This window comes from Rousettus aegyptiacus, unplaced genomic scaffold (assembly GCF_014176215.1).
Source record: "Rousettus aegyptiacus isolate mRouAeg1 unplaced genomic scaffold, mRouAeg1.p scaffold_m13_p_6, whole genome shotgun sequence".
Lineage (NCBI taxonomy): Eukaryota > Metazoa > Chordata > Mammalia > Chiroptera > Pteropodidae > Rousettus > Rousettus aegyptiacus.
Genome location: NW_023416309.1, coordinates 92,360,385 through 92,382,386, shown reverse-complemented (window position 1 = coordinate 92,382,386; position 22,002 = coordinate 92,360,385). Strand labels below are relative to the sequence as shown.

Genomic DNA, 22,002 nt, shown 5'->3' with positions numbered 1-22,002 from the left:
CATGTCATGAATTTACTTATTTTTTATGCATCTGGAATGGTACTAGCTTTGTGCCATCCTAGAAATAGTTCACAAAAAAGTCACTCAAATCATTTTTATATGGTATAATTCTCTTGCAGAGTTAAGAAAGGCTGTCAGACTCTTTACTTTCCAACCATGCTCTCCTTTACCTCTCCTAGTTCATTATATTTTATGTTCCTCCTTGCTCATCTTAGTCCAGCATGAAAGGCTGTCTTGTGATTCCACAAACAAGTGAGACGTGTTTTCACCTTCAGGTCTTTGCACGTGTTCCCTCCACTTGGAGTGTTGTCCCTCTAGATATCTGCATGGTTTGCGCCCTTCCTTCCTGCAGGTATTTAATGACATATTCTCAGCATGGCCTCCACTTCCACCCTCCCATATACATACAATGTAACTCCTTTCCTGATTTATTTTTCTTAATATAACATATCACACATACTAGAAACTCTGTTTTTCTATGTTGTCTGTTTCCTCTTACATAGGAACAAATGAAATGAAAGGCTTCCATAAATGGCACTACTGTGTCTCCTAAAACAGTGCCTAAGTTCTCCATAGATATTTATAGGATGAATGAATGAATTCTGACAGAACAGTTTTAATGGCTACACATTTTTCAGCATGCTGGAATAGAGAAAAATATGTATTATGTAATCTAGAAATTGTAATTAACCTTATAGATCAAGTTATAGAACATCAGGTTCTCAACTGACTGCCTGTGATAAGAATAAGTCTGATTCTAGAGGCAAATGAAATGCATGCTTTTCAGAGGCATTTATAATCTATGAGCTATGAGTTTTCTATAAAGGCATAGGAACTTCTCTGTGTAAATCCCCATTTGTCCAATACAGCATCTAGCATTTCTTCACCAGTATGAAAGCTTCTCCTGGTTCACTGACTCCCTTCGAAGCCAAGCTCAGGTTGTCCTCTCGGGTCCATCTGTCCAGTACACTCACAAACCTAAGTCGTGCAACCCAGTCTGTGAGATTGCTGGAAAAAAGTGTGGGGATTGACACCTCCAAGGGCAAGCAGAAAAAAGCATGCCCCATCCTTTCTTTCTTCAGATTCATAAATGTAAAAGAAGTTTCCATTCTCACGGTAACTACTCTTCAGAGTTGACTCCCAATGCATCACATCCATACCTTTGTGGAAGTCCTCTTCAATGCTGAATCTGTGCATGTAATATAACTAAAGTGTCATTGTGAAAGTTCTGGGTAAAAGCCTTAAGGAAGACTGGAAGCTTCTACTTTTGTCCTCTTGGAGGCCTTGAGTGGCCATGTTAGCAGCCCAGCTAAACTGCTGGAGAAAACATATTGAAAGAAAAAGAAGATGAAAGAACCCCGAGACTACAATAGACAGACATACAGACAGAAAGACAGACAGACAGAGAGAAAGAAAGAGAAAGAAAGGGACCAAGCTATCTTAGTGCTCTAGCCTAGCTCAACCCAGTCTTCTGGCTGTCATCAGTACACAAGTCATGTGATTAAACCATCTTGAATATTTAGTTCAGTTAAATCTCCTGATAATTTCAGCCCCAGTCAACATTGTATGGAACATAAAAACTATCCGGTTGAACCTAGTCAACATATAGAATCATGAGAAATTATGATTGATGATAAATTGTGTTAGGCCACAATTTCGGGGTGGTTTGTTGTGCAGCAATAGAGAATTAAAACTAATATCACATATACTTAACTGGGTGAGGAAGGCAAGGTATATGGCCCTCTTTAAAGGATGTATAGGATTGTAAGACCTTGGTCTCTATCTTCTGTCCTGCTTTCCAACTTAAAAGAGGTAGAGGTAGCTGAAGAGAGGGTTGAGATGGCCATCTCAACAATGATTCTTTCCAAGTTGTTTGTCTTTCATCAGAATGAAGACTATGAATTTAAAAACATGAATTATTTCTTCTCTAATTATGTGACTAATTCTTTCCTTGACCATGGAGAGGTGTGGTGAGGGCTTTTTAGATCATATCTCAGTTGGAGATGGAGGGTAGTAAGAATTTTTAAGTCTAGGTGTGGCAGGGCAACATTGTTAACCCTTTATATATCAGCCTGTCAAATCTCTTCAGACCAGACACATGTCAGATCAAATCCTCTTGGGCTGACAAACTTCCTAAACAGAAATCTGTCCCAGTTCTTACGCACTGCAATTGGCTCAATATTTGAATCATTTTATCAAATACCCATTAGATTATGTTATCAGCACAGACAGTTGTATCCTTAAGGTATAAAATAAAGTATAAAAAAACCTTAAAACAAGAATTTGTCTTGAAGTTTCAATAAAAGAACTGAAAAGATTTCAGGATGAGAGGCTTTGCTCAGTAATATTCCTAAACCAACAACATTAAAGTTGAGCCCAAATTTGCGATCAGGGAGTCAGGTAGAACTCTTACTCTTTTTCTCAAATTTTTATTTGTTTTCCTTTATTTTATTTTTATTCTATAGGTTCTGAGACAGCACTTTCAGTTGATTTTTATCTTAAAGCAAACAAATGTAACAATCTAATCTGCTTGCATTCAAACTTAAAAGCACAATGCCTTTTATAAAAAGATGTGTTAAATAATTCAATGAGCAGATTATTATTACAGTGAATTAAATAAATGGACATGGTATATCTCTAATACCCTCATGTAAAGCCTGTTTAAATTCTGTAATCCCAACTGGATGCAACATACTTAAATGAACAATATTAACTTGTGCATTTTTCCATTCTGTTTAGAAACATAATAACAGTTGAGAGACATTTATTAAGAAAACATCAACTCTATTTGCACATTCTTAAAGAGAACATTAGAAAAACAGAATTTTAATTTTCATGTATGTACATAATTAGAATAGAATACAATTAGGTACTTTCAGATCTTCCAGCGTTAATTAAAAAGCTAATAACTTGAATGGCTATACATACTGAATTAGTGAGACTAATGTTCCAGGCAGTTACTCCTTTATTTGTCATTTACTGAAAATTACTTAACTGAGACTCCATCTTTGTGTCAAGGATCCTCTACCAATGGAACTTCATGCATTGTATGGTCCCTAAATCTTAGATAGTACATTTCTGAACTATTTGGCAATACACTACCCCCTACTCTGGGGATTTTCTAACAGCTAGCAACCATTGCCTTTGACTTAGTCCATTAAGCAATTTTACTGTCAGCAATTTTTCTGACTCCCTAAACCCAAAAAGTGATTTCTATGTTTTAGAGAAAGGAAAAGTAGCTCCACTACAGAAATAAAAGTAAATGGCTCTATCTCTCTGTTTTAAGAAACATATCAATAGAAATAACATTTTAAGAGTAGATGATATGACCATCAAAGAGATTAATATTAGCAATTGGTGAAAATACATCACATAGTGTTTAATATTTTTTATAGTGATGAAATTCATAAGTACATAATTCATAAAACATACACACACACACACACACACACACACACACACACATACACACACACACACAGAACCAAAAAAAAACTTATTAGTTAACTCTGCAGGATGCTAAGGAACCAGATCATTCATTATTTTTGAAACTAGAAAATAAATTGAAAGAATAGTAAAAAAAAATCACCATGACTTTCCTTTATAAACCATCTCGGAGTGATGCGAGACAGGGCAACTTTCCCCCAGGGCTGGGGAGGGCGAGCCCTGCACCAAGAGAAAGAGTTCTTGACTGAGCACAGGAAAGAATTCAAGTGTACACCAGTGTTAGCATCAAAAAGAAAGTGGTTTTCAGAAAGGGTAACTTTCCATAGATAGAGCATGGTCTCCTCTCAGAGACAAAGAGCGAGAAAGCCAAGAGAGAAAAGACAATGAGAAGAACGGTGACAAAGAGAGGGACAGAGATGACAAGAGGGACAAAGACAATGAGAGGGAGTGTTCCGAGGACTCAGTTTATATATCATTCTTTAGCTTTTGTGAATTACAGTTTAAACTTCATTTACCCATTTTCCTTTGATGGTATGGGTATACAGTGTGAAAGACAAAAGTATGTAGTATGAAAAAATGGGGATGTGGTGAGAAGGCTTGCTGGTAATACACAGCCTTTGATCTATAGGTTCTCCATGTTTTTAGCCCTAGGGAATGAATGACTGTTTGTCTTCCCTTCATAGTATCAGTAAATGGTTTGCTAGTAATGGTAGCAGGGATCTTCCTTTGGTCTGTAGGTTTCTCACCATCTAATAAACATATATCTGCAGTTTCTGCATATATCTTGATTTAACATTTAATTTTATTGACTCCTCCCTACACTAAGAGTACCTCCTCAGGCTTCCTTCTGGGAGAAATACATTAATAAGAAATAATAGACTTAAAATATCACCACTTTTGAAACCATAATGAAATAAAGGCTCTAAGCGATAATCATCAATGGTCACCAAAATCATTAAGTTAAAAGAGGACGGAATAACACTATAACACCTCAATCCACTGATCAATATTATGCCTATATCATTAAGTTTTTGCTGCAATGATGTTATTTCAGAAATGATTACAAAGCTTAGTAGCAGAAAACAACAAACATTTTTTGGGGGGTTATGAAACAGTTGGGTCTATGGGTCAGCTGATGTTAAGCTGTACTTAATTTCAAACTGTAAGTTGGTTTCAGGTCTATTCTTCCGTCTTCGCAATGTATAACCTAAGATGGAAGAAGCAGACATTATTTGTAACACAATATGCTCATGGCAGAAGGCAGACGTTCTAGAAAGCTAAGCCAGACCATGCAAATACATTTGAGGCCATGGTGCAGATGTGGTGTATGTTGTACTCATTCAAATTCCATAACATAGAGCAAGTCAACTGGCTAATCTCAACACCAGTAGAGAGGAGACGTGTGGAAAAGGAAACATGAGGAAGACAGAGAGATAATTTTTGAATTAATAGGATCTACTCGAACATCACGCAAAGAGAGAGACAACCATACATCCTGTGCCTTCTGATGAGATCAAATAAGCATGCAACCCAAACTCAGTAGTATTCTAACCAAGCCTCTATATCAAACTATCACCCTACAGAAAATAACGTGAAAGAGGAAGATTTTAAATGGTATCACAGAGAAGAAATTGACAAAATCTAGAATGTTAAGATCACTGCGGAACAATGGTTTTTGTTGACAAATAAATTGAAAAAATAAAAGATTGGAAAGCAACATACAGATTAGAAGATATTAACAGAAATTTCAGAGTAATTCAGTATATTTGAACAAATCAAATGGAAAGAAACTATTGGGGATATTTGGACGATAATCGCCTATCTGGTGATATTAGGGAGTGTTAATTTTGTTAGATGTGAAATAACATGATTTAAAAAACATGATTATCTTGTATAAATATATTCCAAAATATTAATGAATAAAATGAGATATGCTTCAAAATAATCTAAGGATAATCAAGTGGAGTAGGAAAGAATATAGATGAAAAAATTGTTGTACGTGATGAGTATATTATCGTCTTCTCTGTACTCTTTGAGTTGTTTCAATTTTTCCAGAATGAAAAAAATGCAAAGAAATAGACAGAAAGAGAGAGAGAAGGAGAGACAGAGAGGGAGGGAGAGACAGAGGGGAGGGAGAGAGAGGGAAGGAAGGAAGGAAGGAAGGAAGGAATGGAAGGTAGTCATTCGATGCGTGAGGATGGCGGTGAGTTCGATGTCCCTTTCTCTCTTATTTTTCTTTTCTTTCTTCCTTCCATTCCGTCTTCCCCCCCTCCCCCTTCCCTCCCGCCCTCCTCCCCCTCCCTCCCCTCCCTCCCTCCCTCCCTGCCCCCCCTCCCCCCTCCCTCCCTCCCCCTCCTCCTCCCTCCCTCAAGAGAAAAGAAAGAGGAAAGAAAAACTTTTTTCTCACCAAACAAAAAAGTGTGTGGTTAAGAAGCAGATAACTTTTGGAGATGGTGTTCTCTTGTGTCTGTTTCTTGAATCTCCCTACTTATTCCCTGTACTGTAAAATTTTATTCATCTCATTGTAATAATAATGGCAAAAACCGAGGTCTCTCGGTGTGCATTTCAAAGATAAAATTGTGCCAATTATGAAGCTTTTTTTTCCCCCTCAAGAAGTAAACAATAGATTCTAAGGTCTCTTCCCATCTAAAATAGCCAGAGAAGGCTTAAAAAAACAGATGTATTTAGATTCTCTCAAAGAATGTCTCTTAATAAGCTTAAAATGGGTTTGTGCGAGCAAAGTGTTTTATTTAGTTAGGTGAGATGTTTCTTGTTAAAGAAATCTTCTGTAGTCCATTGGCAGCCACAAACTATTTTGTTTCATACTCAAGAAAAAAAAGTCACTGATCAGTTAGTTATATTTATGTTTTCATAAGTGAATAAGAATATGCTTATTTTGTTGAGAAAATAACAATTTTATTTGAAATTATAATCAAATGGTAACATAGTTTGAGGAACCTCAAAGAAAATGAAAATTCAAGAGAAGCAGCGTTAAAAGAAAAAAAAATAGCTTATGAATAGGATGCTCACCTTATTTTCCCCCAAAGAAAATGAGCAATGGTTACTCCTATGTGGCATTTCAATCCACTCTGATTTACCTGAAGGAAATCATTTATTCTTCTCAGTATTTTAGAATAGCTTGGTGATGAGACACCTAAAAAGCACTCAGAGGAAACATTGGTCACTAGAGCCTGCCCAAATTATTTAATGTTTGTCAAACTTGATTGCGTTTGAAGGATACATTGCTAATAATGGAATTCCAGTTCTATTTCCACATGGGCAAGGCTCTGTAGCCATTACAAGCTATAGTTTATTACCCTGTATCGTGTATAAGATGATTTTTGTGAGCAGGTATACAAACACAAAGGGGAAAAACGCAAGAAAACAATTTCTTTTATTGCTCAACATACAGCAGATAGGAATAATTTGGAAATTTTCCAAATAGCTCATTTTGGGAAATTCTTAGATCTTCTAAGGAATAATTGTTTTCTGCAGTGTTACTAAATAATTTGACTGTGGCTAAGACTGGTATTAATTTCTAAGGGAGTTATGTTTAGTTGTAGAATAGAGACGAAATATCACAAAACATGTATAATATTTTTCATAAAAAGAGTGTTAAACCTTTTTTCTTACAATGATTAGCTGTGCTTGACTTTGGTTTTATAATTTCACTTCTTTGAGCCTCAGTTTCCTCTCTCATATAAGAAATACGAGTCTACTTATTGCAAGTATAATACAGCCTGCCTCACATGATTGTAGTGAAGATTATGTGAGCCTAGTTCAATGATTACTGAAAAGTAGATACTCAAAATTTGGGGCCTGATCCAAATTATTAAATGGGAACCAATAAATGTAACTGAATTTTATAAATTGAAAAGCACTGTGTATTTCAATATAACACAAAGGAACAAAGGATTATTTCTTTATTTTATAAAAGTTGTTTTCGGGCTTTTTCATAGTAGTTTGTCAAAGATTGTTATTTAGATTTTTTCTTATTAGTTAAAAGAGTGTGTCAAAATTGAAACCAGCCCTTTTTACCTTGCTATACGATCTACTGGTGTGTAGAATCTTTTTAAATAGGAGCTTGAACTTCTGGTGTAAGAAACAGAGAATTATTATTAGTTGTGATATGGAACAGCTTCAAAATGGTGGTGCGTTTTGACATGTAAAGTGCTGTAGCTAAAATGCAAAACATGAGGGAACATTCTTATGAATAAAATCTAACCACCATAAAGTGAGAAACTGGTCTCTTCCACAAAGTGCCAGAGAAGCTGTGCATTTCTTTCTGCACAACCGATTCACAGCCACACAATCCATAATTTATATACAAATGAGTCAAGCAGAGGGGACGAGTATGTTCTTTATGATTTTGGCACATGATTGCTGCTTTTAATCCCAAACACACTCAAATCTGGCCAATTTATCTCTACACTTTGGAAGATTCGTTTTCTTTTGGCCAGAGACTCACTGTAAGAACTATCTATGCGGGCTGAGAGAAAAGATTTTGTTTACAGATTCAGAAGGGAGAAAGAGAAAAAAAATCCAAGCAAAAACAGAGGAGGTCATGCAACCTTAGCTCCATGTGGAGTCACACTCCAGACTTCAAAATGAGAGCCGACTGTGCTCGACCGAGAGGTTAATTTTCTTTCAGATGAGTGAAACAGTTCCCCTGTTAGAGAACACACTTCCAGCACCATTGTGTGTGTTCTTCAGCTGTGTTTTGCTGAGAGACTCCGGTATACTCTCTGTGAGAATATACATAAAAACACATTAGCTACTAGCAAAGAAAGGCTAAAAACCGCAGGGACCCATGGAGGGTACATGAAAATGAAGGCTGAGCAGAGAAGGCTGCCGTGTCAGATCCCATCTCCGAACTATATAACCTAAAGTAAAACAGCATGAGTCCTACCTATTTATTATCTTTGATTTCTATGAATTAAAAATACCAGTTACTGACAGTTTGAACAATTATGCGAGCCAGGTAAAATATCACACTACTATAATCTTCTAAACTTGTCAGGGTATACTGTCTTCTATTTTCTTCAATTCCTTTTCGTAACAGAATTTTCTTTCACTATAACACTTAGACTATGAACTGGAGGCAGTGTGGTCTGGCAAACATTACATGGATTTTGAAGTTGTATGTAAGTTTAAATCCCACTCACTATTCAGTGGTGAAGAATAACTATCTCTGAATCTCAAATTTCTCATCAGTTAAATGAAGATAGTAATGCCTCAAGAGTTATAAAATTGCTTTAAGAATTAAATAGAATTAAAAATATATATACACAAATAATACATAGCATATATAAAATTTTATATAAAATATTTATATATATGCACATATACATATATGCATGAGAGAGAGAGAGAGAGAGAGACATATATTCTTAGAGAAACAGAGAAAGTGAGAAAGGTACTTGAGAACTTGGCCAAGGGTATGGCACATGATAAAGCATCCATAATAGTATCTATAATTATTAGTTCTGCCATGCATTTATTCATTGTTCATTCCCAAGTCTTTTTGAGTGGCACCTATATAATATGCTAGAAATAACTAGTAAAAAACATAGTCACTGCACTTAAGGAGCTTATTGTGTAGTGCAGAAAACATGTGAGTGGCAAATTCAGAAAAGTGCTTCAACACACATAAACAATGAAGTACATGGGAGATTATCTAATGGAATCTTAAGAACTAAGAGAGACCATTTTACATATAAGATGTAAGTTATAAAATATCTGAAACACACAGGGAGGTAACCAAGAGAAATAAGGGAGATGAGGGAGGTATAGAATTCTATGTAGAGGGGACATCGAGGCAAAGAAAATAAGATATGATCAGCTATTTTAGAGAGCTTTCTAAGGGTCATACACTACATTAAGCGATTTACATATCTCATTTGAACCTCAAGATCAGTAACCGGTAATTGTAAAACTGATACTTTATCTACCTGGCTGTAATGCATGGGCTACTTACCACAGTGTTGTAGCATCTTTGGGACTAGCATTTCATGGGCTGGGAGCATAGAGTGGGGCAAGTAGTAAGAGTGGAAGGCTGAGAAGGAAAAGATGGAGGCACCACTGCTGTGAATGGCATTGCCAATGGAATTTTGTGGAAGGGAAGAAAGTGTCTTAGATGTATGGTTTGGAAATAACATTGGCTGGCTTTATGCACGGAATTGGCTGGATTGGAGACAAACTTGGAGGAAGAAGGACCAATTAGTAGGTTGTTACTAAAGTAAGTTATAGGAGATAATGGTGGCCCAAATTAAGACAGTGACGGAAATATCAATAATATGTGGATAGATTCAAGAGGTTTCAAGAAAGCAAAATTGACAGAATAATTAATGATTAAATAAGGAAATAAGAGAAGAGCTAGGTTTGGAGTCTGAGGAATTGGGTAGATTCATTGAGAAAGGGAAAACAGGAGAAATAACTTTAAAACTCAAAACCATGTAAGATGTAAAGTGGTTAATATACTAGGGGCATTCGATGCATAGATTTTTTTTCTTCTAACACTCTATGTTCCTGGTTCTTTTCCCCTTTCTGAAGTACTGTCATGTTCATCTTAGTTCTAGTTTCACCATTCAACATTTTATCAAACACAGATCTGAATTACAATTGTCATTATTTTTCCAGCCAAGTCCTTATTGTAGGGATTCTTTAAACTAATCACTAAAGTAACAGATATAACCACTGTCCTTTTATATATACAAATGCTTCCCACACCAGAAAAAATAACCCAAGTTTTAAAAATATATCTATATTAATTTTTAATATATTTTATATAAACACGTTTTCCAGGCAAAGAGCATGTCACATGGAAGATTATAACATTAATAGTCTGCCTAATATATGCCTAGTACATAATAGATGCTCAATGAATGCACATTGAATAAATGACAGTTCTCAGTTTTATTGACCAGATAGGTTCTCAAAATCCATCTGTTTCCACCCAGAAGGGCTAATTGTTTGGATACTTGTCAGCAGGACAAAGTGAAAGAAAATACGAATCATTAAGGTCTCTCAAATCTAAAATTTTACAACTCTACCGTGAGGAATATCAAGACTCACAAGTCCCGCTGGACAAATAACACCACAAAATCACTATTTCACAAGTGACCCTGAAAAAAAAGAAACTATAGAGACACTCTCTAGATGAAACCTTATAGACGTCTTTCAGATAAATCACAAATCCTGGATCACATAAAGCAGAAATATTCAAGATCTTACCAAACAAGTTCACCTTGTATCAGTCCTGAACACGTCACGTTATTGTTTTTTCTTGAAGATATGGTTTGTTGAATACATATTGTGAGATAGGTTCTACACTTAGTGTAGCGTATATTATCACATGCTGTCCTCACCACAGCAAAACTGACCTTAGTTACTACCCTTAGGTTACGTACCAAAAAAAAAAAGCATCTGAGAGATAATAACATTCCAGAGTTTGTACTTGAGAACTATGATTACTGCAGTTTTTTTTTTTTTTATGTGCTCTGTGGTATATTGCAGAGAACTCTAAAATTACTATGAATATTTGTACCTTTGTTCCAATTCAAGTCACTTTTTATAAATGTCAATTTGTAAAGATTCTATCTGGGTTCTAACTTCTCAATCGTAAGATATGACAAATAATACCTATGCTGTTTACTTCAAAGGTTTGCAATAGTAATAAAAATGATATGGTATGTATAAGTACTTTGTAAATAGTAAAGAAATAATTACATGAGGATGAAGCCTGATGGTGTTATTATTAGCTCACAGATTGAAGTTAACACTAAACTGTAATTTGAAGTAATAGATTCTCTACATGATTAAGAATTAGTGGCAGCAATGTTAAATGTAGATTTTCTCCTAGTAATATTTTAACACTTTTCTTATATGTAAAATTAATAAAAATCGACTGTGCCTCATGAAAGCATCAAATAGATAATACAGTACTTTCGGTTTTTGGTAAATCATTATAATGCTTAATTTTTATTGGTTTGAAAAATGTATCCATTTAATTAATAAATCTAGTAATTATAAAACCAGAATAATTGAGAATGTTTTTTCCTATACTATTCGAGATAGCTCTTTTGTATAATATTGTATTCTAATGAAATAGGAAACAAGGCTTGTCTCGAAGGTTCCATTTACAATGTAGAAATATTCCAGGACGACTTCCTGCTATTCTATGTATTTTCCACTTTCAAATATTTTCTTTCTCATAAGGTAAATTTTCAATGAAATGAAAGCAGAATTTGCTAAAAATCTTTCATGAATCGTCTATTATGTTTCTCTAACAGTTTTCCAGTGGTCCCCAACCTTTTTGACACTGAGAACTGGTGGTCCTATGAGAATCAAATGCCCGATGATCTGAAGTGGAGCTAAGGCAGTAATGCTAGTGCTGGGGAGCAGCTACAAATACAGATGAAGCCTTGCTGGCTCACCAACTGCTCACCTCCTGCCGTGTAGCCTGGTTCCTAACAAGCCACGGACCAGTACCGTACTATGAGAATGAGGCTATGAGAATAAATTGAATTGCATACAGTCACACCCACCTATAGTCAATCAAATCTGTATGAGAACTGTGTATGTATTTTATTCAGATTAAAAACATAATACCTGATAAATAAATCCAACACACTGATCTTGCCAAAGTAAAAATTGTCAAAGGGGCTCAAATTCAGACTCAAGACCAAGCTCTTCATCTGCTTTTTCCAGGGCTTCATTTTATCACACCAAAAATTCATCCCCCAGTAGCTTTTAAACATGTTAATATATGTAAGCATCTGCAGGTATCCATTAACCTGTGCATGTTCATGAACAAACTTTTGTTACTGTTTCTCTACCATAATTCAGCAAATAATTCTTAGGTAATTCAAAATGAATTGTCAAGAATCTTTCATAAATTGGAAAGAATTATATCACCTTTGGAATGAGGCTTAATTATTTGCAAATTAGCAACATTCTTACTTAAGGGCCAAAGAAAAATAGAGAGATTTGATCTGCCCCCTACCCTCATTTTATATCAAATACGAGAAAATGGAATTTCAGAAAAGTGATGTGTCTTGCTCATGATCAGATAAAAAAAAAAAAAAAGCCCAGGCCTCTTATTCTGGGTCTAACACTCTGTATTAAAGCTCTGTGGCTTAGTGGTCATCTTTTTTCACACACTGACAATCTAATAGGAGAAACAGAGTAAACAAGACAAGCAAATAAATTTAGTTACAAAATATGGTAATAATAAACAACATATATTAAGTTTTTACTGTGTGCCAGGCATTGTTCTAAGCACTTCTTCATTAATTTTGTACATATTCCTCATAGTACCCATATGAGGCAGATACGATTGCTAAACTTCGTAAAGGAAAAATCTGAAGCACAGAGAGATTGAGTCACTTGTTCATGGTCATAGAACTAGCAAACAGTGAAGTCAATATGCAAACCCAAGAGGAGACAAAGACACAGAACTATTAACTGAAAGATAAGAATGAGAGGGAGCCAGTCTCAGGGAAAAAGCAAGGCATGTAAAGTGTTTTGTCAAGAAAAAGCTAGGTGCGTCAAAAAACTAAGACAATACTGGTGTGGCTGGAATGTCATTTTTAAAATGGGGTAGCGGTGAAACTAGATAATGGGGAAAGCTGGCAAAGGGCAAATTATTCAGGGCCTTGAATGCCATGAAAAAAGTGTTGAGTTTTTAAGCAGTGAAATGGAGAGTTTTATAAAGATGTTTTTTGTAACATGATCTGAATTATGTTTGTAAAGTTTACTTGGGCTGAAAATTCCATGTTTGTTGATATTTGAAAATCATTTCTTTATTCATTTATTCATTCATTCATTTCCTTAAGCAACTGCTAAGTGCTGATTTTAGAACACAACCCTGCCCAAAATGTACTCTGCCAGCAATACCCATTACTTACTAAACCAAATGTATATTCACTAATAGCAAGTGGTTAAATCTAGTGGTTTCCCAGTAATTCTTGAATAGTAGCAGCTTGTTTAACAGTAGATACAGGTACTTGAAATATAAACTAATCAGCACATTATCTCTGTTAAATGAATCAATTATTTAAAGGAATTTTTCCCCCAGAACCATTCCTTAGAATTTTAGTCTTCTTGCTTTGTATTTTCAGGTAAGAATGTATGGATAACATTTAACAATATAAGAATTGTTGCGAAATGGTAAATATATGCCACTATGACAGGCAGATACAAGGCTCCAACAATGATAAGTAGTACTTGTAATAGTCCTATAGAAATCATGCTGACACATAGTACAAAGATAAGGGTTCTTGGTCTTGGTATAACTTTCACCTTATACACTTAGCAAATAGGCGAAAGCAACAAAAAACCATGGGTATTATGAAAAGTTATATATTTACCTCATATTATCCAACGGTTCAATTTAACAAAGATTTATAAAATATCGACTACGTATAAAGTGCTATTCTAAAGCACTGTGAGAGATAGAAAATTAAATGGTATGCCTTTATGCTTTTAAATCTCCTGTAATGATATGAGGTCTTGATATCATACAATTTTACTTCATGTCGTTACTTCATATTATGTACCAAAGATTAGATTTTGCAGCAAACCTTTTGTAGAAACCTATAAGATGCTTTCTCAATAAAACTGCATTGTGTCCATTTATTGAAGCAGTATCTTCAAACATTCAAAATACTAAAAAAAGAAATTGCAATAGCCACAGGTGTATCAAAGGATCATTCATCTTTTTATTCACTGTGACCATAAAATCTCTGAATAGAAGAGACCTAGAGGGTATTCAGTCCAATGCTTCCTGGCTTCACTGTAACATAAGAAGTACCTGGGGTGCTTTTTAGTAACAAATTTCCAGGCTCTGGACACTAGAGATAGATTTAAGAGGTCTGGGTGGGCCAGGCAATTTGTACTTTGTAAAAGATTCCCAGATGATTCTGATATATGGCCAGGTTTGAGAACACAAATCTAGCCCAGTGCCTGGACCTACTATTTAAATATGGTCTGTGCTATCTTTTCCAACAAGTTGTTATTTTGTCATTTAGTCCCTTCTCTAATATATATATAAATAATATTATATTACACACACACACATATACACACACACATACATATACATACACACATATACATCTGTTTGTGTATAGTTATTTGTTAACATATGTCTCCAAAAATGAGCAGTAAGCTCTATGAGGGCAGAGTGTAGAACTATTTTTTTTTCACTATTTCCCAGTGAGCTCTTAGCTCACACCTTGACATTTAGGAGCTAGTCATTAAGATTTGTTAAATGTATACCTGATTGAATGAGGTCCTTCATTAGTTTGACCTGAAGTCTCTCTCTGAAACATCCATCTATTGTGCTAATTTGTATAGTTCCAGAAAAATTAGTAAGTCCATATTCCAGATAGTGGGTATACAAACATGAGTATTCTTTTTTTCTCAAAGCTTTTATTTACCTAGAGAGAAATTCTTTTAATTAAAAAATGGTAAGTGCATTTTCAATAAGTATGGAATAAAGGCTAGAATTGAGAGGAAGACAGCAATGACTGAGGTAGAGGAAAAAAAGCTGTGGCTGTCAAGGAAGGCTTTTCAAGAGAAATGATGCTGAGTTGAGTCTTGATGGCTTAGCATTTGACTTGTTAAATGTTTACACACCTTAAATCAAATAGAACAAATTAAGTTACTCTTCTATAGGGTAGCCTTTTATGGGGTCTGTCTCTCAAAATTTGTCTCAGAATATATCCAAGTTCTTACAATTATTTCTCATACAAGTATTACGTGTCCCTTATTATTTTTTGTTCCATAGCAAATTTATTTAAATACCCTACATTGCATAATCTAAAGAAGAATCTAAAGTCGAGGAATATAGCACATGGCTTTCAAGTTAAAGAGCTGTAGCTGAACTATAAACGCACCTACCTTGCTCATGGGCAAAATAATTTATGTTGTTGTAGTGTAAATTACAAGCAAATAACACTACAGCAAAGCTCAAGCCTCTCCCTTCAGCATGCTAAATAAAACTGAAAGCTGAAAGCTGACCAAATCAAATGGGTTTAAACTGAGACACCGACAACTGTTAGTTTCACCATTTTGGCCAACTTCATAGGCTAACTTCCACAATCAACAGATATATAGGAATCATATAAATATCCTCAAGCAAGCCATGATATTTAATAAGCTGTGAAAGATGACTCTGAGTTGATGTTGTTGTCATAGAAACAATGCTTGCCTATTAAATCGGTGAGTGAGCTAAAGAACTCTTCTGGTTAAGCATAGTGCATGGGGAAAATTGTGAAATGCCAGAAGACAGAGAGACTAGCTGTAATAGTAAAATGCTATTCTCATTCTAAAAGTTAAATTTGCCCTTGTTTTCTAGAGGTATACACTTAGTAAGGTACCACTTTACTCTTAAAAAATAACTTTTAAATTGGAAATGATGAATTCCATTTCTTCAAAGAGATTTTGGAAAATCTACTGAGCTGCTCTGAAGAACTAAATCAATCTCAGGTTGTATCCATATATTGGAAAAGTACAGAACCCCGAAGGTGATCAAACAGACCAAACACCTGCTAGATGTCCGTTAAAAATGGTGCTGGAAAGGCACATAGTTGATGCATTCGTCCTGGGAGGTTTGTATCTAAAATGAGACTAGAAATCACATTCTGTGCTGAAAAGTAACTCTGACAGGAAATATACATATAATTCATAAATGAAAATTACTCAACTCATTTCTTATGCTTATTGCCTTCCACACGACCTATCTTGTGGGGCTACATCAGATACTTATTAGGCTTTTGAAAAAAAGAGACTTGAAATGAAAAGGATATGTTAGTTGCTCATCAAGGCATGAGTTTCTTAGTAGGTATATGAAACAAACTGTGTAAGTGGTGAAGACCTGAGGGTAGAATTTCTTTGGCATAGGAAATAACATATGGTAAGCATTTCATATACACTTATCGCATGGTTATATTCAGTCAAAAAATAGTATGGTGGCTTCTGTCTTTAATCGGGAGAAACTGCATATCTATCAAATGGCCATCTAGGCCATGGCCAAGAATGATACTATAATTTCTACCCAAGTCTTCACATTTTAAAAAATACCACACTTATGTCATTTTAAAGATTCACAGTGTTGCCTTAAATTCCATAAAAATGAGAGGGTTATATAGATGGTATCTGACTTTTAAATTTTGTACCAGTAGAAGAAAAAAAAGACATTGTTGCAAATTAAGTTCCAGATTATCACAATTGTAAAAGCACCTAAACAACTCTCTACAAACAGATTATTATTATGTTTACTTTTGGCAGTTTTTTTTTTTATAGTCACTAGTGAAAATAAAGCTTTTGGGTTCCCCCGATCGAACCAACCCAACCAATAATGGATACTATTTCTTAGAAAGGATGTCTCAGCTTAATGTTATTTTGATAAATTATTATCAACAGAGTCAGAGAAATTTTTCCACAAGCAGTGATACTTGAGATAGGTACTGAAGAGTTTGAGGAAATTAGAAGGTAGAGATAGGCTATTTTAGTGAGAGGGCTGACACAGTAATTCCTAAGTGTGTGGTCCTAAAACCATCAGCATCAGCATCAGCATCAGCATCACTTGGATCAGCATCACTTGGAAACTTCTCAAACAAGCTAATTCTTGGCCCTGCCTCATACTCAATAAATCAGAATTTCTGGGATGGGACCCAGCCATCTTTGTTTTAACAAGTCCTATAGGTGAACTTTATGTATGCACACACAAGGAACCTCTGGGCTAGAAAATAGTAATCTGAAAGAAAATGCTGTGTTTGAAGGACTTCATGTTCTTCAGTATAGCTCAACTTTTAAGTGTGGACGGTGGTAAAGCGTGAGAATGAAAACATAGTCAAGATGGCAATGTACATCGCGTGCCCTCATGGAATTTGTACAGTATCAGTTACGATGACCAAGAGTTACTGAAATGTTTGTAAGCACAGAATTACTAAAAAATTACCTGTTAAAATAACTCTAGGGACAGTGTGAGAAATAGACTGATCCTCTGACAGAATGAGGCTGCCCAAGGAAATAAGGTAATAATTGGTTGAGACATTAAAAGATGTCATAGTACAGATTTCTAGATGCTGAGAAAAGACTACCTAATTCCAATTAGAATTGGGTAAGGACAGAGGAAAAGACAAAGGCCTTTTTTAGGCTTTTGGCAGTGAGTAGATGTTGAAGCTACTAAAAGCAATTAAAACTGCCTAAAAGGTGTCTCTTCCGTATATATTATATATGTAATATTATAATAATATTATACAATAGTATCATATTACAAATATATATAATTAAACTGTGGGATCAAATGAGTTATGCTAGGAAAACTGTATAAGAGAGATAAGAATTGAGGAAAACAAACCCTAAAATAGCTAAGACCTTTATGAGTAGACTGGATTTTTATACTACCACCATGGACCTCGTCATTTGTCTATCTACAAAAATCATTGGCTTAGGTGTAAAAATATTATTAATGTAAGAAGTGGTAGAATCTGCATAATTTTGAGAGAGACCTAGGTTTTTCAAAAGTAAAGATAAAAAAAAAACTATTAAAAACTCTAGAGCATCGGTGCTTTTTTTTTTTTTTTTTTTTTTTTTTTTTAGGCGAGGCAACCCTTGGTTGACCTCACAGATTACAAGGACCTTATCAGTTTACAATCCCTTATTTTTTAAATTTTTTACACCTACAGCACCTGGTCTTCCTAGGTGGTCTTCCATCCAAGTACTAACCAGACCTGACCCTTCTTAGCTTCTGAGATCAGAAGGGATTGGGCTTGTTCAGGGTGTCAGGGCCCTGCACCATTGCTTTTGAAAAATGTAAGTTAACCTAGTGAAATATAGAGGGACTAACATTTATATAATGCTCTTGAAACAAAGGGAAAAAAAACTGATTAAAAGTACAACTTTAAATATTGATAATTTGGCAAATAGAAAAGTTAATAATCATAAAAAGACAACTGAAATGAGTACTGCAGGCTTATCCAGCTTATTCAATAGCCCCACACTGTCTTTTTATAATCTAAGCTTTACTAAACTTACTGAAGAGAGGAACTTTCCATTAAAAAAGAAGTCGGTTTATAATAAGAATGTATTTCTATAACGTCACTGAGTCATAAGTAGGGTTGTAAGGACACCATGCTGCTCCATGCTACTTCAGTGGTATCAGTGTAATTACCTCCAGACTCACAGCCCAAAAGACAATGTTGGCCTATCTGGCAGTTTATGTCATTTTGTTGTTGTTTGCAAGCAAATCATCCTACAGAAAAATTTGTAATCTTGCCAAAATATATTTTGCCTCTGATTATCTAGCCATCTTCCCGTTTCCCACCCCTTGACTCTCCCTCCACTCAAAACAACTAAGGGACACACACACTCGTGCACACACGCACTCAATTTTAGGGTAAGGAGGGGGTGTAAGATGAATTACCTTTCCATCAAATCTCTTCCTTTTCTCCAAATTATAGATAATGAGGCCAGAAGTGTAATTACTGAATGAGTTTGGAAAGGTAATTACTGAAAAATCTCAAAAATAGTGGCGACTACAGTTCAACAAAATTCACTTTATAGCTGTCGGAGCCACTTAGAATGTGATAAACATCTCCTGTTTGCAAACCCAGATGCTTCACCAAAGGAAGTTCCGTGTTAGCAAATTACCGGAAGAACCGACTGCATCCAATTCATTTGATTTTGTAATGAGAAAGCCCATTAAACAGGAATAACTTTAAATTATGGCTGTTAAACAAGTTTTGAGGTGGGGGTTGGGGGAGAAGGGTGGCGCGTTCATTTAAGGGAGTCTCTCTGGAATCCCGTCCTAAGAAAACTGTGCTTTGCAAATAGCTCTACTTTCACTGGTTCCCTCCGATCACGGGAGGGTTCAAGTTTGAGAAGTCACCTGTTCTTAACTAAAGATTTCAGGGAAGAATGGATGTTTCTAAAGCTAAGGCACAAAGGTCCATGGAATATACACCCTACTCCCAACTCAGATTCCCACATTCTCAGTGCTAGAGAACAATTCCGCTATTCCAGCTGCCTTTGCACTAGCACCTAGCACCACAAAAGTGATTTTTTCCATCCATCTTTCACCTAGAGGCCCTCAGCTCTGTCGCCCTTCTCCCCGTTCCCTTTGTGACGTGAGTGGCCCCAGGCGGAGCCCTGGTACTCAGGGCTCACAAAGGCAGGTGCAAACGCAAGTGCGCTCAGTACTCTGGGAAATTCAGGCTGGCTTAGGCTCAGGTCCTGCTGCTCCAACCTCAAGGATCTCTGGAAGTGAGCCCTGACACCGCCATCATTCACCATGGCCAGCCAGTTATGCCTCCCTGTCGCCCCAAGCCTCTCGTCCTTGAAAACCGTGAAGTCCCGCTTCCGAGATGTCCAAGTGGGCATCTGTGTGGCGATCCAGCGCAGCGACGGGCGGATCCACCTTGCTCTGATCACAGAGTTCAAAAGAGAAAACTCTTGCGTCACGGTGGAGTGGGTCGAAAAAGGAGTGAAAAAAGGCAAAAAAATTGATCTAGAGACCATATTCCTTCTGAATCCAGCACTGGCTTCTGCTGAACACCCCACACCATCCAGGTCACTGGCTTCCTTGTCTGTAGCGCCCTCTTCGGCCATCCGAGATCGATGTATGGCTACGAGTTGGATTGCTACGATCCCACAGAAAAACGAAACACCTTCAGGGGATAGCCTGACTGTGAAAGTCCCCAGCAGACCTTGCCTGATGAAGCAGAAAAAGTCTCCCTGCCTCCGGGAAATTGAGAAACTGCAAAAACAGCGGGAGAAGCGCAGACGGCTGCAGCTGGAGATCCGAGCCCAACGCGCCCTCGACGTCCACACGGGAAACCCCAACTACGAGATCATGCGCATGATCGACGAGTACCGCAGGCAGCTGGACAGCAGCAAGATGTCCAGCCTAGAGCCGCGGGAAGACCGTCGGATCTATGTCTGTGTGAGGAAGCGGCCTCTCAACCAGCGGGAGACCACCATGAAAGACCTGGATATCATCACCATCCCCTCGCACAATGTGGTCATGGTGCACGAGTCTAAGCAGAAGGTGGACCTCACTCGCTACCTGGAGAACCAGACCTTCTGCTTCGACCATGCCTTCGATGACACAGCCTCCAACGAGTTAGTGTACCAGTTCACCGCCCAGCCACTGGTGGAGTCCATCTTCCGCAAGGGCATGGCCACCTGTTTTGCCTATGGGCAGACTGGCAGTGGGAAAACACACACCATGGGTGGAGCTTTTTCAGGAAGGGACCAAGATTGTTCAAAAGGCATTTACTCCCTGGTGGCGCAGGATGTCTTCCTTCTGCTCAAAACTTCCGTTTATAAGAAGCTGGACCTCAAAGTCTATGGGACGTTCTTTGAGATTTATGGGGGCAAGGTATATGATTTGTTGAACTGGAAGAAGAAACTGCAGGTCCTTGAGGATGGCAATCAGCAAATCCAGGTAGTTGGGTTGCAGGAGCAGGAGGTGTGTTGTGTGGAGGACGTGCTGAACCTCGTGGAACTGGGGAACAGCTGCCGGACTTCTGGACAGACATCAGTCAATGCCCACTCCTCCAGGAGCCACGCCGTGTTCCAGATCATCCTAAAGTCGCGAGGGAAACTGCATGGCAAGTTTTCTCTTGTCGACTTAGCTGGGAACGAAAGGGGAGCAGATACTGCCAAGGTCAACCGGCAAAGACAGCTGGAGGGGGCGGAGATTAATAAGAGTCTCCTCGCGCTCAAGGAATGCATTCGAGCTTTGGGTCAGAACAAGTCTCATACCCCGTTTAGAGCCAGCAAACTCACACAGGTGCTCCGGGACTCCTTTATAGGCCAGAACTCCTTCACTTGCATGATCGCTACTATTTCTCCAGGGATGGCTTCTTGTGAAAACACCCTCAACACTTTAAGGTATGCAAATAGAGTAAAAGAATTAACTCTAAATTTAAGGTCCCATCATCGTTGTCTCTACCAGGTTGGACATGAAGTGCCAAAGATGTTGGAAAATCACATTGAGAATTCAGAAATGCCCCTTCAGAAAGAGGAATTTATTAAAATACCTTGTATACAGAATGAGGAAGAGGAAGAGACTAACGAAATTGGAACGTTATCCACTCCATTAATGGAAAATACAACGAGTTCATGGAAAGAATCAGGCCAGTGGCTGGGGGACAACATCCAGGAGAGAACTGATGGGGGAAACTATGATGTTTATTTTTGCATTACCCAGCTATTGTCCATTTTGGAGCAGAAAATAGGTATTCTGACTGACATTCAAAAGAAACTGAAATTATTGCGAGCCAACCTCCAAAAGAAGAGAAAGGTAGAATGATGCCAATGGCAACAGATCAGACCTGAAATGACGGCTACAATGCTGCAGCTCCTGCCTCTCTTAAGAGAAAAATTGTCTAAAATATCTAGATATAAAAATACTTCCAGAAAGCTTAAAACATCTTAAAATACTCTTGTTAGAAATGTCCTCTTTCTTCCTCCTCTGTCTTTCCGTAGTACATTCTCATTCTGTAAGACAGTGGTTCTCAACTGAGAACCATTTTGCCTCCC

At 37.0% G+C, this 22,002-nt stretch overlaps 1 protein-coding gene across 1 annotated transcript; it reads left to right on the top strand.

Moving 5' to 3' along the window:
- The first annotated feature begins 19,747 nt into the window (after positions 1-19,747).
- Positions 19,748-21,772, top strand: KIF2B (kinesin family member 2B). Its single transcript, XM_016155122.2, has one exon. It carries the CDS (start codon positions 19,748-19,750, stop codon positions 21,770-21,772), a length of 2,025 nt encoding a protein of 674 aa, XP_016010608.2.
- Positions 21,773-22,002: the final 230 nt, after the last annotated feature.

What these genes read in the sequence shown, in the direction of transcription:
- KIF2B (XM_016155122.2), top strand. Translation starts at nt 19,748, where the DNA reads ATGGCCAGCCAGTTATGCCTCCCTGTCGCCCCAAGCCTCTCGTCCTTG.